The sequence below is a fragment of the Salvelinus sp. IW2-2015 genome, unplaced genomic scaffold, assembly GCF_002910315.2.
Source record: "Salvelinus sp. IW2-2015 unplaced genomic scaffold, ASM291031v2 Un_scaffold1277, whole genome shotgun sequence".
Taxonomy (NCBI): domain Eukaryota; kingdom Metazoa; phylum Chordata; class Actinopteri; order Salmoniformes; family Salmonidae; genus Salvelinus; species Salvelinus sp. IW2-2015.
In genome coordinates, this window is record NW_019942814.1 from 219,366 (window position 1) to 230,649 (window position 11,284).

General features: G+C 43.3%; 1 protein-coding gene across 1 annotated transcript in view; it reads right to left on the reverse strand.

Annotated features, from left to right (window-relative positions):
- The window catches only part of gipc2 (GIPC PDZ domain containing family, member 2), a 59,223-nt gene that overhangs the window by 12,890 nt on the left and 35,049 nt on the right, over positions 1-11,284 (reverse strand). The window contains 1 exon segment of the mRNA XM_070438904.1: positions 1,151-1,336. Within this exon segment, the coding sequence (XP_070295005.1) occupies positions 1,151-1,336 (186 nt within the window).

The window sequence follows — 11,284 nt, forward strand, 5'->3', positions numbered from 1 at the left end:
TTCTCTCAGTGGGGTGTTCTGGGAAAAAACAGGATACATGTAGGAAAGAGGCATCGCAAAAAAACAAACCCTCAGAAGTCTAAGTTCCATCGCTGTCGGGAAACCTGGGCCCTGGTGAACTAGTGCTGACAACAATAAGCAGATTATATAGGCACAATAATTGACCCACACTGCATACAGTATATACAAAGATACTACACTCCGTCTTTCCCTTTAAGCTGGTTCGTGTACCCGGGGGTCTGTCTGTCATCTGTAAACGCTAATTAAAACGGTAAGAAAATCTCTGGTGTAAATGCTCTGAAGATACCATGACGCTCCACCAACACAAGGGGGTGTCTTGGAGCAATGTTTTACACACTGGGCTATAGAGCCCACCAGCTCCTAAAACCCTGACATGAATACCGCTGTTTCCTTCAGACATTCATATGGGGGGGGGGGGGGGGGGGGGGGACAATGGGGTTTTGGAGATAAATAGCGAAAATAAAGGACAGAGGTTAACACAAGTTTTGTAGATCTGATACATTGTGTTGTATGAGATAATACCAGTCAGTTAACGTGACCTTTATGAATCATGAAGCCTTTATGTGCTTGTTTTGATGACATAAATGCTTAAAATTTCACAAAAAAGTGACGTTAGCTAATGAATATTATCTTATAGAACAACATGTATATGATCCCCCTACGTCTGTGTTTACCACAGACCTTATTTTCTGTGTTTATCCAAAACCCCAACAACAAATGATCCCCCATAGGCTTTGGCCAGCGAGTCAAGGCGGAGTTAGCCTCTGTTAGTGACTAGAAAAAGACGCCATTATTGTTGCTGTCTATACAAGATGTTGGTGGAAAACTWTGATCATAAAACCAGCCTTAAGGTAAACTAGCCCCTCTAAGACCAGCCTTAAGGTAGTACTAAACTAGCCTCTCTAAGACCAGGTAGTTCTAAACTAGATTTTATTGATTGATTGATTGGATCCTACCTTGATGTGGCCTGTGTAGTCGAGCAGTTAGTACTCGGGACCCTGACATATGTAAAGGCTACCAGAGTCAGGATGGGTTATGATCCGACCCACTGCCATTCTGACTCGCAAACTCTCCGACCTTTCATATCTCAATCAAATCTATATCTTTTTATATTTAAACAAAATCCTACCTTGATGAAGGCGTATCCCGCCCCGTTGTCTGTGATGGTGAGTCCTAGGGCCTCCTCTGATTTAAACACCTCCACCTCCTTCTTAATCCCTTTAATGTGGGCGAATATAAAGTCCTCCAGGCCGATCTGACCACCAAGCAGCTTCTCCATGTCGATCTTATGGGTGTTCAATGTACAGAACAGGATCTGGGACACACAAAGAGACAGATTAATGAACAGGATCTGGGGAGAGAGAGACAGATTAATGAACAGGATCTGGGGACACACAAAGAGACAGAGAGACAGTTGATAAACCATGTGCCACGGAATCAGAACATCAAAAAATCTCTTCAACTATTTTTGCAACTTGTATGGCGCCGCGGTCAACATTTTGGTCCTCAAGTTAAACTGGTTTATTTCTTTCTGACATTTTTTGTTGTTGCCAATGTTGGTCTTTAATTCAGGGAGGACAAACAAGTTCCCTACCTTCTCCCCTTCTACCTTCCTCGTCCATTTTTGCTGTAACGCTACAATCAGTTGGTTGTACATTTAGATTGAGCAGATATTCCCATATACGATTGTTAACTGCACATGTGACATAACTAGGGTGGCAGGGTAGCCTAGTGGTTAGAGCATTGGACTAGTAACCGAAAGGTTGCAAGTTCAAATCCCCGAGCTGACAAGGTACAAATCTGTCGTTCTGCCTGATAACATTTATCTATGGGGTATCATATGATGCACTAGTTTCCTGACCTGCCTTACTTCTGTATAAAATGCTGATTAGTACGGGGTCATCTGAGTGTTACAGGGCTCTAGGCTGCGTACCCTATTCCCTTTATAGTGCACTAGGGCCCATTGGACTCTGGTCAAAAGTAGTGACATATATATGGAATAGGGTGCCATTTGGGATACACAGTAGCGTGAGTGGCAGAGAAAAGATGTTCCTTGTTAGGCCTCTTTGCTTGTATTGTGTACTAACAGACACAGAGCACTGCATGTGCACCAGCTGACAAATCACTGACAAGCAAGGGTTGCCCCTGGTTACTAGAGTATAAGTAATTGGATTAGATTAGGAAGGGGGGGGGGGGCGATCAAGGAGAGAGAAAGAGAGAGAGAGCCCAAGAGAGAAAGAGAGGGTCAGGAAGAGAGCGATTGTGAGAGAGAGACCAAGAGAGAGAGCGAGTGAGGGTCAGAGAGAGAGGAGACGGACCCACTGGTTGCCCGCTGAGTTAAAAGAGAGCTGGTAGTCCAATCAGCCAAACTCCCAGGTGTTACACAGGGAAGAGATTCAGGAGTTATGCTAATTTCGTATAGAGCAGACCTAATCCACTATTCAATTAATCAAAACAGGAGCATTTTACATTTGGTTAGAAATAAAGAAGGAAATGATCTCAACAGAGAAAAATGTCCTCCTGTGTGCTACCTATATCCACCCACTAGAATCCCCATACTTTAATGAAGACAGCTTCTCCATCCTGGAGGGGGAAATCAACTATTTCCTGGCCCAGGGACATGCATTAGTCTGTGGCAACCTAAATGCCAGAACTGGACAAGAACCTGACATTCTCAGCACACAGGGGGACAAACAACTACCTGGAGGTGACAGCATTCCCTCCCCCATATGCCCCCCTAGATACAACCATGACAACATAACCAACAAAAACGTGTCACAACTCCTTCCAGCTCTGTCACACGCTGGGTCAGTACATAGTCAACGGTAGGCTTTGAGGAGACTCCTATGGTAGGTACACCTACAGCTCATCTCTTGGCAGTAGTACTGGAGACTACTTTATCACAGACCTCAACCCAGAGTCTCTCAGAGCGTTCACAGGCAGCCCACAAACACCCCGAAGCACCGCCGCATTTAGGTGATAACGCCCTCGAAGCCGGTGATTGGAGAATATATTGGCACGGGTGTTGYTAGGCCTGAGATGAAGGTCGAGGGCCGGCAAACCATACCAATATATCCTCTAAACACCGACACAAATCTAGGGTTGCTACCCAAGCCGGCTGGTCGTTCTATCGGTTCCGTTGCCAGAGACGCGACCCAGTCTTTAAGTTTTTTTTTCTTCTGCGAGATAATATCTAGATGCTTTTTTATAGTGGAGATCAAGTTTATAAATTGCCTGGCTGGGCTGATGAGACAGTGGAYTGCGCAGTCAGATGGAACAGAGTAAAKAGGCATTTTAACGTCRTAGATTTAGYWGGYGGTAACYTGTGGAATAGACACCGGCTGGAATGCGGTTTTAACCAATCAGCATTCAGGATTAGACCCGTTGTATAATGCTTAATATTTTACCGCGAACACCGCAGCAGAAACTCCTCCCTCCGCTACTCTTTCATCTGCGTGAGGCTACAATAAGTAGCGAATTCCCCCTGCTTTTCATTAAATCATGTTTAGCTACAAATATATATATACAATACCAGTCAAAAGTTTCAGAACATCTACAGATTCAAGGGTTTATCTTTATTTGTACTATTTTCTACATTGTAGAATAATAGTGAAGACGTCACAACTATGAAATAACACATTATGGAATCACGTAGTAACCAAAAAAAAGGTGTTAAACAAAAAGATTCTTCAAAGTAGCCACCCTTTGCCTTGATGACAGCTTTGCACACTCTTGGCATTCTCTCAACCAGCTTCATGAGGCTTCATCAAACCCATTTATTCAGATCTGATCAAAGAGGACAGTTAAGGTAATGGATTGGGCCTAGTTATTGTTCATTAGCAGCATACATTTGTGTTCATTCTCTTCAAATAGCCTATATACTCTTCTTGTACAATGTATAACCTTCTGTACTGTTTCTCTGGACTGTCTGCCTGTCTTGGTCAGAATCTTTAGTTAATAAAATACTAAAATAGTATTCTTCAGTTTGTCTGCCTATTATTATTATTATTATTATTATTATTATTATTGTTATTGTTATTGTTATTGTTATTAATTGGTATTATTAGTAGTAGTAGTAGTATTATTATTATTAATTATTATTATTATTATTATTAATTGGTATTATTATTATTATTATCATTATTATTATTCAGCGGAGTGTCCTGGCAGCACTTTACAACATTACAATGTTTTCATCTGGTGAATCTCTCAGGCATATTTTGGGGGGATTGAAAATGGGAACAAAATGGGAGAGATGGACAAAATACTGATTTCAAAACATGATAATATGAATGAGACTATAGTCCAAGACATGAGGTGAGTATCAAAATATAGTTTTAAAGATGCCCTTGCCTTAGAGTTCAACCTCGGATAGATCTTTACTATAATAGCCGATATAGCCAACTTAAAATATGGTATTCTGTTCTTTTTTTAAATAGTCTCAATATAATATGAAAAAAAGTAGGCTAACTGAAACGACAGACTGTTAAAATGTAGGGAAAAAGGCATTTTATATAAACATTGGATTTCTGTGGCTCGAATTTCATAATTCATTTTTCAGACGTTTTCCTTTGGTAAGTCGACTCGTGTCTCTCCTCACTCGGTAAGCCTGCTCACTGATGTCAATTCCAAAGCTGATAATTGTGACTTGATTCAATTGGAATGATGTGAATAATGATGATGATGATGAAGAATGGTGAGAGTCCATTATAGCCCAAACCTTTAATCATAGGCAATTGTTAAATTGTGTTTCTAAAATCACGATGTTTCAATTTATCTAGTCATGTGACAGTCTTTTTTAAATWAAAAAGTCAAAGTGCCGGCTTTTTAACCAGATATTTTCGCATGGAATGTTCTATTTAATAACTGATATAAATGTGGTCTGCTACAGCTCTCTATTCTGCTCATATGAACACGGCAACAACAAATCCAATCCCTTCTAGACAACTTCATAGCCAAAACATTTCACTGTAATATTGTAGGTGTAAAGAACGTAAAAACCTAAGAAAGAAATTGAGAATATTTTCCAACCAATAACAGAAACCCAGAAAACGTCAGCCTAGGTCTTCTCTATGGTGAATCACTAAAAACAATACAGAAATACACTACGGAAAAAGAACGAACAGCACGTCAGAAATCACATCAATGTAATTGAAGAATCCATTGACTCTAACCACTTCTGGGAAAACACTAAACAAACAACAACATGAAGAGTTATCTATCCAAAACTGAGATGTATGGATAAACCACTTCTCCAATCCTTTTGGCTCTATAACAAACAAACAGCAAAAACATGATAAACTACAAATCATAGAATCAGCTATTAATGATTACCAGAATCTACTACAGGACAAAATACAAACCCTCCAACCCAAAAATGCCCGTGGTGTTGACAGTATCCTAAATTAAATGATAAWATATACAGAYCACAAATTCCAAATGGTTATACTAAAACTCTTTAACATCRTCCTYAGCTCTGGCATCTTCCCCAATATTTGGAACSAAGGACTGATCACCCCAATCCACAAAGGTGGAGACAAAATTGACCCCAATAACTACCGTGGGATATGCACCAACAGCAACCTTGGGAAAATCCTCTGCATTATCATTAACAGCAGACTCGTACATTTCCTCAGTGAAAACAATGTACTGAGCAAATGTCAAATTGGTTTCTTACCAAAATACCATACGACAGACCACGTATTCACCCTGCACACCCTTATTGACAAACAAACCAAAACAAAGGCAAAGTCTTCTCCTGCTTTGTTGATTTCAAAAAAGCTTTTGACTCAATTTGGCATGAGGTTCTGCTATACAAACTGATGGAAAGTGGTGTTGGGGGAAAAACATATGACATTATAAAATCAATGTACACAAACATGTGTGCGGTAAAAATTGGCAACAAACAGACAGATTTCTTTCCTCAGGGCCGTGGGGTGAGGCAGGGATGCAGCGTGAGCCCCACCCTCTTCAACATTTATATCAATAAATTGGCGAGGGCACTAGAACACAGTCTGCAGCACCTGGCCTCAGCCTACAAGAATCTGAAGTCAAATGTCTACTGTTTGCTGATGATCTGGTGCTTCTGTCCCCAACCAAGGAGGGCGTACAGCAGCACGTAGATCTTCTGCACAGATTCTGCCAGACTTATGCCCTGACACAATCTCAGTAAGACAAAAATAATGTTGTTACAAAAAAGGTCCAGTTGTCATGACCATAAATACAAAATCCATCTAGACACCGTTGCCCTAGAGCACACAAAAAACTATACCCACTTCGGCCTAAACATCAGCTCCACAGGTAACTTCCACAAAGCTATGAACGATCTGAGAGACAAGGCAAGAAGGGCCTTCTACGCCATCAAAGGGAACATAAAATTCAACATACCAATTAAGATCTGGCAAAAAACACTTTAATCAGTTATAGAACCCATTACCCTCCATGGTTCTGAGGTCTGGGGTTCACTCACCAACCAATAATTCATAAAACGGGACAAACAACACGCAACAATTTAAATAATTTACTGTCTTACAGTTCAAATAAGGAAATCAGTCAAATGAAATAGGCCCTAATCTATGGATTTCACATGACTGGGAATGCAGATATGCATCTGTTGGTCACTTTTTATAAAGGTAGGTGTGTGGATCAGAAAACCAGTCAGTATCTGGTGTGACCACTATTTGTCTCACGCAGCGTGACACATCTCCTTCACATTGAGTTGATCAGGCTGTTGATTGTGGCCTGTGGAATGTTGTCCCCTCTTCAATAGTTGTGTGAAGTTTCTGGACATTGGCAGGAACTCGAACACGCTGTCGTACATGTCGATCCAGAGCATCCCAAATGTGCTCAATGGGTGACATGTCTGGTGAGTATGCAGGCCATGGAAGAACTGGGACATTTTCAGTTTCCAGGAATTGTGTACAGATCTTTATGACACGAGGCTGTGCATTATCCTGCTGAAACATGAGGTGATGGCGGCGGATTAATGGCACGACAATGGGCCTCAGGACCTTATCACGGTATTTCTGTGCATTCAAATTGCCATCAATAAAAAGCTATTGTGTTCGTTGTCGATAGCTTATGCCTGCACATACCATAACCCCACCGCCACCATGAGGCACTCTGTTCACAACGTTGACATCTGCAAACCGCTCGCCAACACGACGCCAGACGCGCGCTGTCTGCCAGCTGCCCGGTACAGTTGAAACCGGGATTCATCCGTGAAGAGCACACTTCTCCAGCGTGCCAGTGCCATCGAAGGTGAACATTCGCCCACTGCTGTTGATGACAAAGCCGAACTGCAGTCAGGTCAAAAACCTGTTGAGGACCACGAGCACGCAGATGAAATTCCCTGAGACGGTTTCAAACAGTTTGTGAAGAAATGTATTTGGTTGTGCAAACCCACAGTATCATCAGCTGTCTGGGAGGCTGGTCTCAGACGATCCCGCAGGTGAAGAAGCCGAATGTGGAGGTCCTGGGCTGTTGTGGTTACACATGGTCTGTGGTTGTAAGGCCGGTTGGACGTACTGCCAAATTTGTAAAAAACTATGTTGGAGGCGGCTTTTGGTAGAGAAATTAACATTACATTTTCTGGCAAAAGCTCTGGTGGACATTCCTGCAGTCAACATGCCAATTGCACGGTCCCTCAACTTGAGACTGCGGCATTGTGTTGCCTTTTATTGTCCCCTGCACAAGGTGCACCTGTGTAATGATCATTCTGTTTAATCAGCTTCTTGATATGCCACACCTATCAGGTGGAAAATTAAGGAATGTCAAGGATTTAGGGCTCCCGAATGGCGCAGCATTCTAAAGCACTACATCTCAGTGCTACAGGCGTCACTACAGACCCTGGTTCGATTCCAGGCTCTATCACAACCGGCTGTGATTGGGAGTCCCATAGGGGAGGCGCACAATTGGCCCAGCCTCGTCCGGGTTTGGCCGGCGTCGGCCGTCATTGTAAATAATAATTTGTTCATAACAGATTGCCAAGTTAAATAAAAGTTAAATAAAAAAAATAGTGTACAGACTCAGAGAGAATAGCATTACTATTGAAAGATTCCGCCATAGCCTGTCTTCTCTAGAGGGCCAGCCTGTCTTCTCTAGAGGGCCAGGTCTGAAACCGAGCTGCACTTCCTGACCACATTAGCAAGATTTGTGACCCGTTGCCATGAGAAAAGGCCATGAGAATTGCTAAAACACTTTACACAGTAGATAATATAAGACTTGAAATGTCTCTTTTTTAAACCCTTTTGAATGCAATGTTTACTGTTCAATTGTAATAGTTTTAGGTTTGTTGTTTTGTCTTCTTTGCTTTTGTTTGTTTTTTCACTTGCTTTGGCAATAAAGCCCCTTTGAATTGAGGCGAGGGGGTGGAGGAGGAGGAGGCGGAGGCAAGGGGGGCTGGGTGGGAGGTGAAGTGGACGGTCTACTTGGCTAAACTCCCAGCTTTCACCAACACCACACAGTCAAAACAGAACAGAGCAGAACAGGACAAAGAAGAACAGGACAGAGGAGGGCAGAGTAGAACAGAGCAGAACAGTCACAGGACAGGACGGAACTGAAGGCCTCTGGGAACACAGCCAGGGCAGTGGGAAGAGGAGAGGCCAGGGCAGTGGGAGGAGGAGAGGCCAGGGCAGTGGGAGGAGGAGAGGCCAGGGCACTGAATGAATCCTGAATAATGAAGAGTGAGAAAGTCACACAGGGTCAAAGATCACACCCACAAGTTACAGAGGGTCAAAGATCATACCCACAAGTTACAGAGGGTCAAAGGTCATACCCACAAGTTACAGAGGGTCAAAGGTCATACCCACAAGTTACAGAGGGTCAACGATCATACCCAGAAGTTACAGAGGGTCAACAATCATACCCACAAGTTACAGAGGTTCAAAGGTCATACCCACAAGTTACAGGGTCAAAGATCACACCCACAAGTTACAGGGTCAAAGATCACACCCACAAGACATTCTACCCTCCTGTGTTATTGGTCATTGAGAGAGGATATCATGTCTTCGCACACCACTGTTCATTCTCAGTCTTTACAATGGGTCTTTTACAGGTGAAGACAGGACCATGTACATGACAACCAATTAGAACTGAAGGGTCGTTGCATTTCATTTCAATCACTTTTTCACCACACCCCTTTTGATTTGAATGGCACTTTGTAGGATGGGGAGGTATACCGGGGCGGTATACCGGGGTAGTATACCTTGTTATTTAGAAATAGCCAAGGGATGGCTTTTCAATACCTTTGAAAACACTTATTTTTATTCTTATTTTTACACACACTAATATTTGTAGACATTTTTAAAGTAAATTCCTGCAGTCAACTTGTGCAATGTGTTAAGCGATGAAGCAGATTCTGTTCTTATTTCACAGCTCACGTTATTTTACATGATGAATGTTAACCTAGTTCCCCAGGACAGTGGTGCCAGTCACGTGTGTGTTTGTAAATAGCACAACGGGAGGAAGAGGGAACAGGGAAATGTTTTATATTGAATGTCAGTGTTTTTTTTCTTCAGTAGAGTGATCAGGGACGTGGAACTATAGTTGTCCTTCACAGAAAATACATTMGTCAGAAAATAGTTTCATTTTCATCACAACAGAGGTGCGAYGCTATTTGGCTGGCAGCAACACAAGTAAATGAGCTTACAATGAAAAAGCTAAAACGATGCATGGTCATCATATTTCTAATGGTTTAGGCCCGTCACAGAAACAATGAAGACAGCTACATTTCCTAATACTAAACGAGGGGTCGTGTTATCTAAGTGGATTAATTAATAAGGTGACGGAGCATCTTGTTAGCTTTCTGACGTGTTTGAGAAGTCAAAGACCTTTGAGTCAGTTATTTGGAAAGATGCCACAACTATCTTGATTTCCTTGCGTTCTCTCCTCTCAGTTCCAGACTCCAAAACAGCGTGCCTGGCCCCCTTGGTTAGCGCGCACTGCGCCCGGCCCGCCACAGGAGTCGCTGGTGCGCGATGAGACAAGGATATCCTACCGGCCAAACCCTCCCCTAACCCGGACGACGCTGGGCCAATTGTGCGCCGCCCTATGAGCCTCCCGGTCGCTGCCGGCTGCGACAGAGCCTGGGCGCGAACCCAGAGTCTCTGGCGGCACAGCCTTAGACCACTGCGCCGCCCGGGAGGCTTGAAGTATCCATTCTAGCCAGAGTGAGAGACTCGGATGAACCCAGGACTGATTTTCTTATATGTAAATCAGTAAAATCTTTCGTTTGATGAAGTTTATATTTTTGTTCGGTCGTTCGATTTGATTTCAATTACTTTTTGACCGCACCCCCTTTTGATTTGAAATAAATGTTTTATTGGGTGCTGATGTTGGGCGATTTAGGCCTGGCTCGCAGTCTGCGTCCCTATTCATCCCAAATGTGTTCGATGGGGTTGAGGTCCGGGCTCTCTGCAGGCCAGTCAAGTTCTTCCACACCGATCTCAACAAACCATTTCTGTATGGACCTTGCTTTGTGCGCGGGGCATTGTCATGCTGAATCAGGAAAGGGTCATTATATGCTGTAGCGTTAAGATTTCCCTTCACTGGAACGAAGGGGCCTAGTCCGAACCATGAAAACAGCCCAGACCATTATTCCTCCTCCACATTGGTGGAGAGACAGTACTCCAGACAGACAGTACTGTCTCTCTAGCAGTAGGTCTACATTCTGTGTCTGTCTGGAGGGAGTACTGTCTCTCCAGCAGTAGGTCTACATTCTGTGTCTGTCTGGAGGGAGTACTGTCCTCTCTAGCAGTAGGTCTACATTCTGTGTCTGTCTGGAGGTACTGTCTCTCTAGCAGTAGGTCTACATTCTGTGTCTGTCTGGAGGGAGTACTGTTTCTCCAGCAGTAGGTCTACATTCTGTGTCTGTCTGTGGAGTACTGTCTCTCCAGCAGTAGGTCTACATTCTGTGTCTGTCTGAGTACTGTCTCTCTCCAGCAGTAGGGTACATTCTGTGTCTGTCTGGAGTACTGTCTCTCCAGCAGTAGGTCTACATTCTGTGTGTCTGTAGTACTGTCTCTCTAGCAGTAGGTCTACATTCTGTGTCTGTCTGGAGTACTGTCTCTCTAGCAGTAGGTCTACATTCTGTGTCTGTCTGGAGGGAGTACTGTCTCTCTAGCAGTAGGTCTACATTCTGTGTCTGTCTGGAGGAGTACTGTCTCTCCAGCAGTAGGTCTACATTCTGTGTCTGTCTGGAGGGAGTACTGTCTCTCTAGCAGGAGGTCTACATTCTGTGTCTGTCTGGAGTACTGTCTCTCCA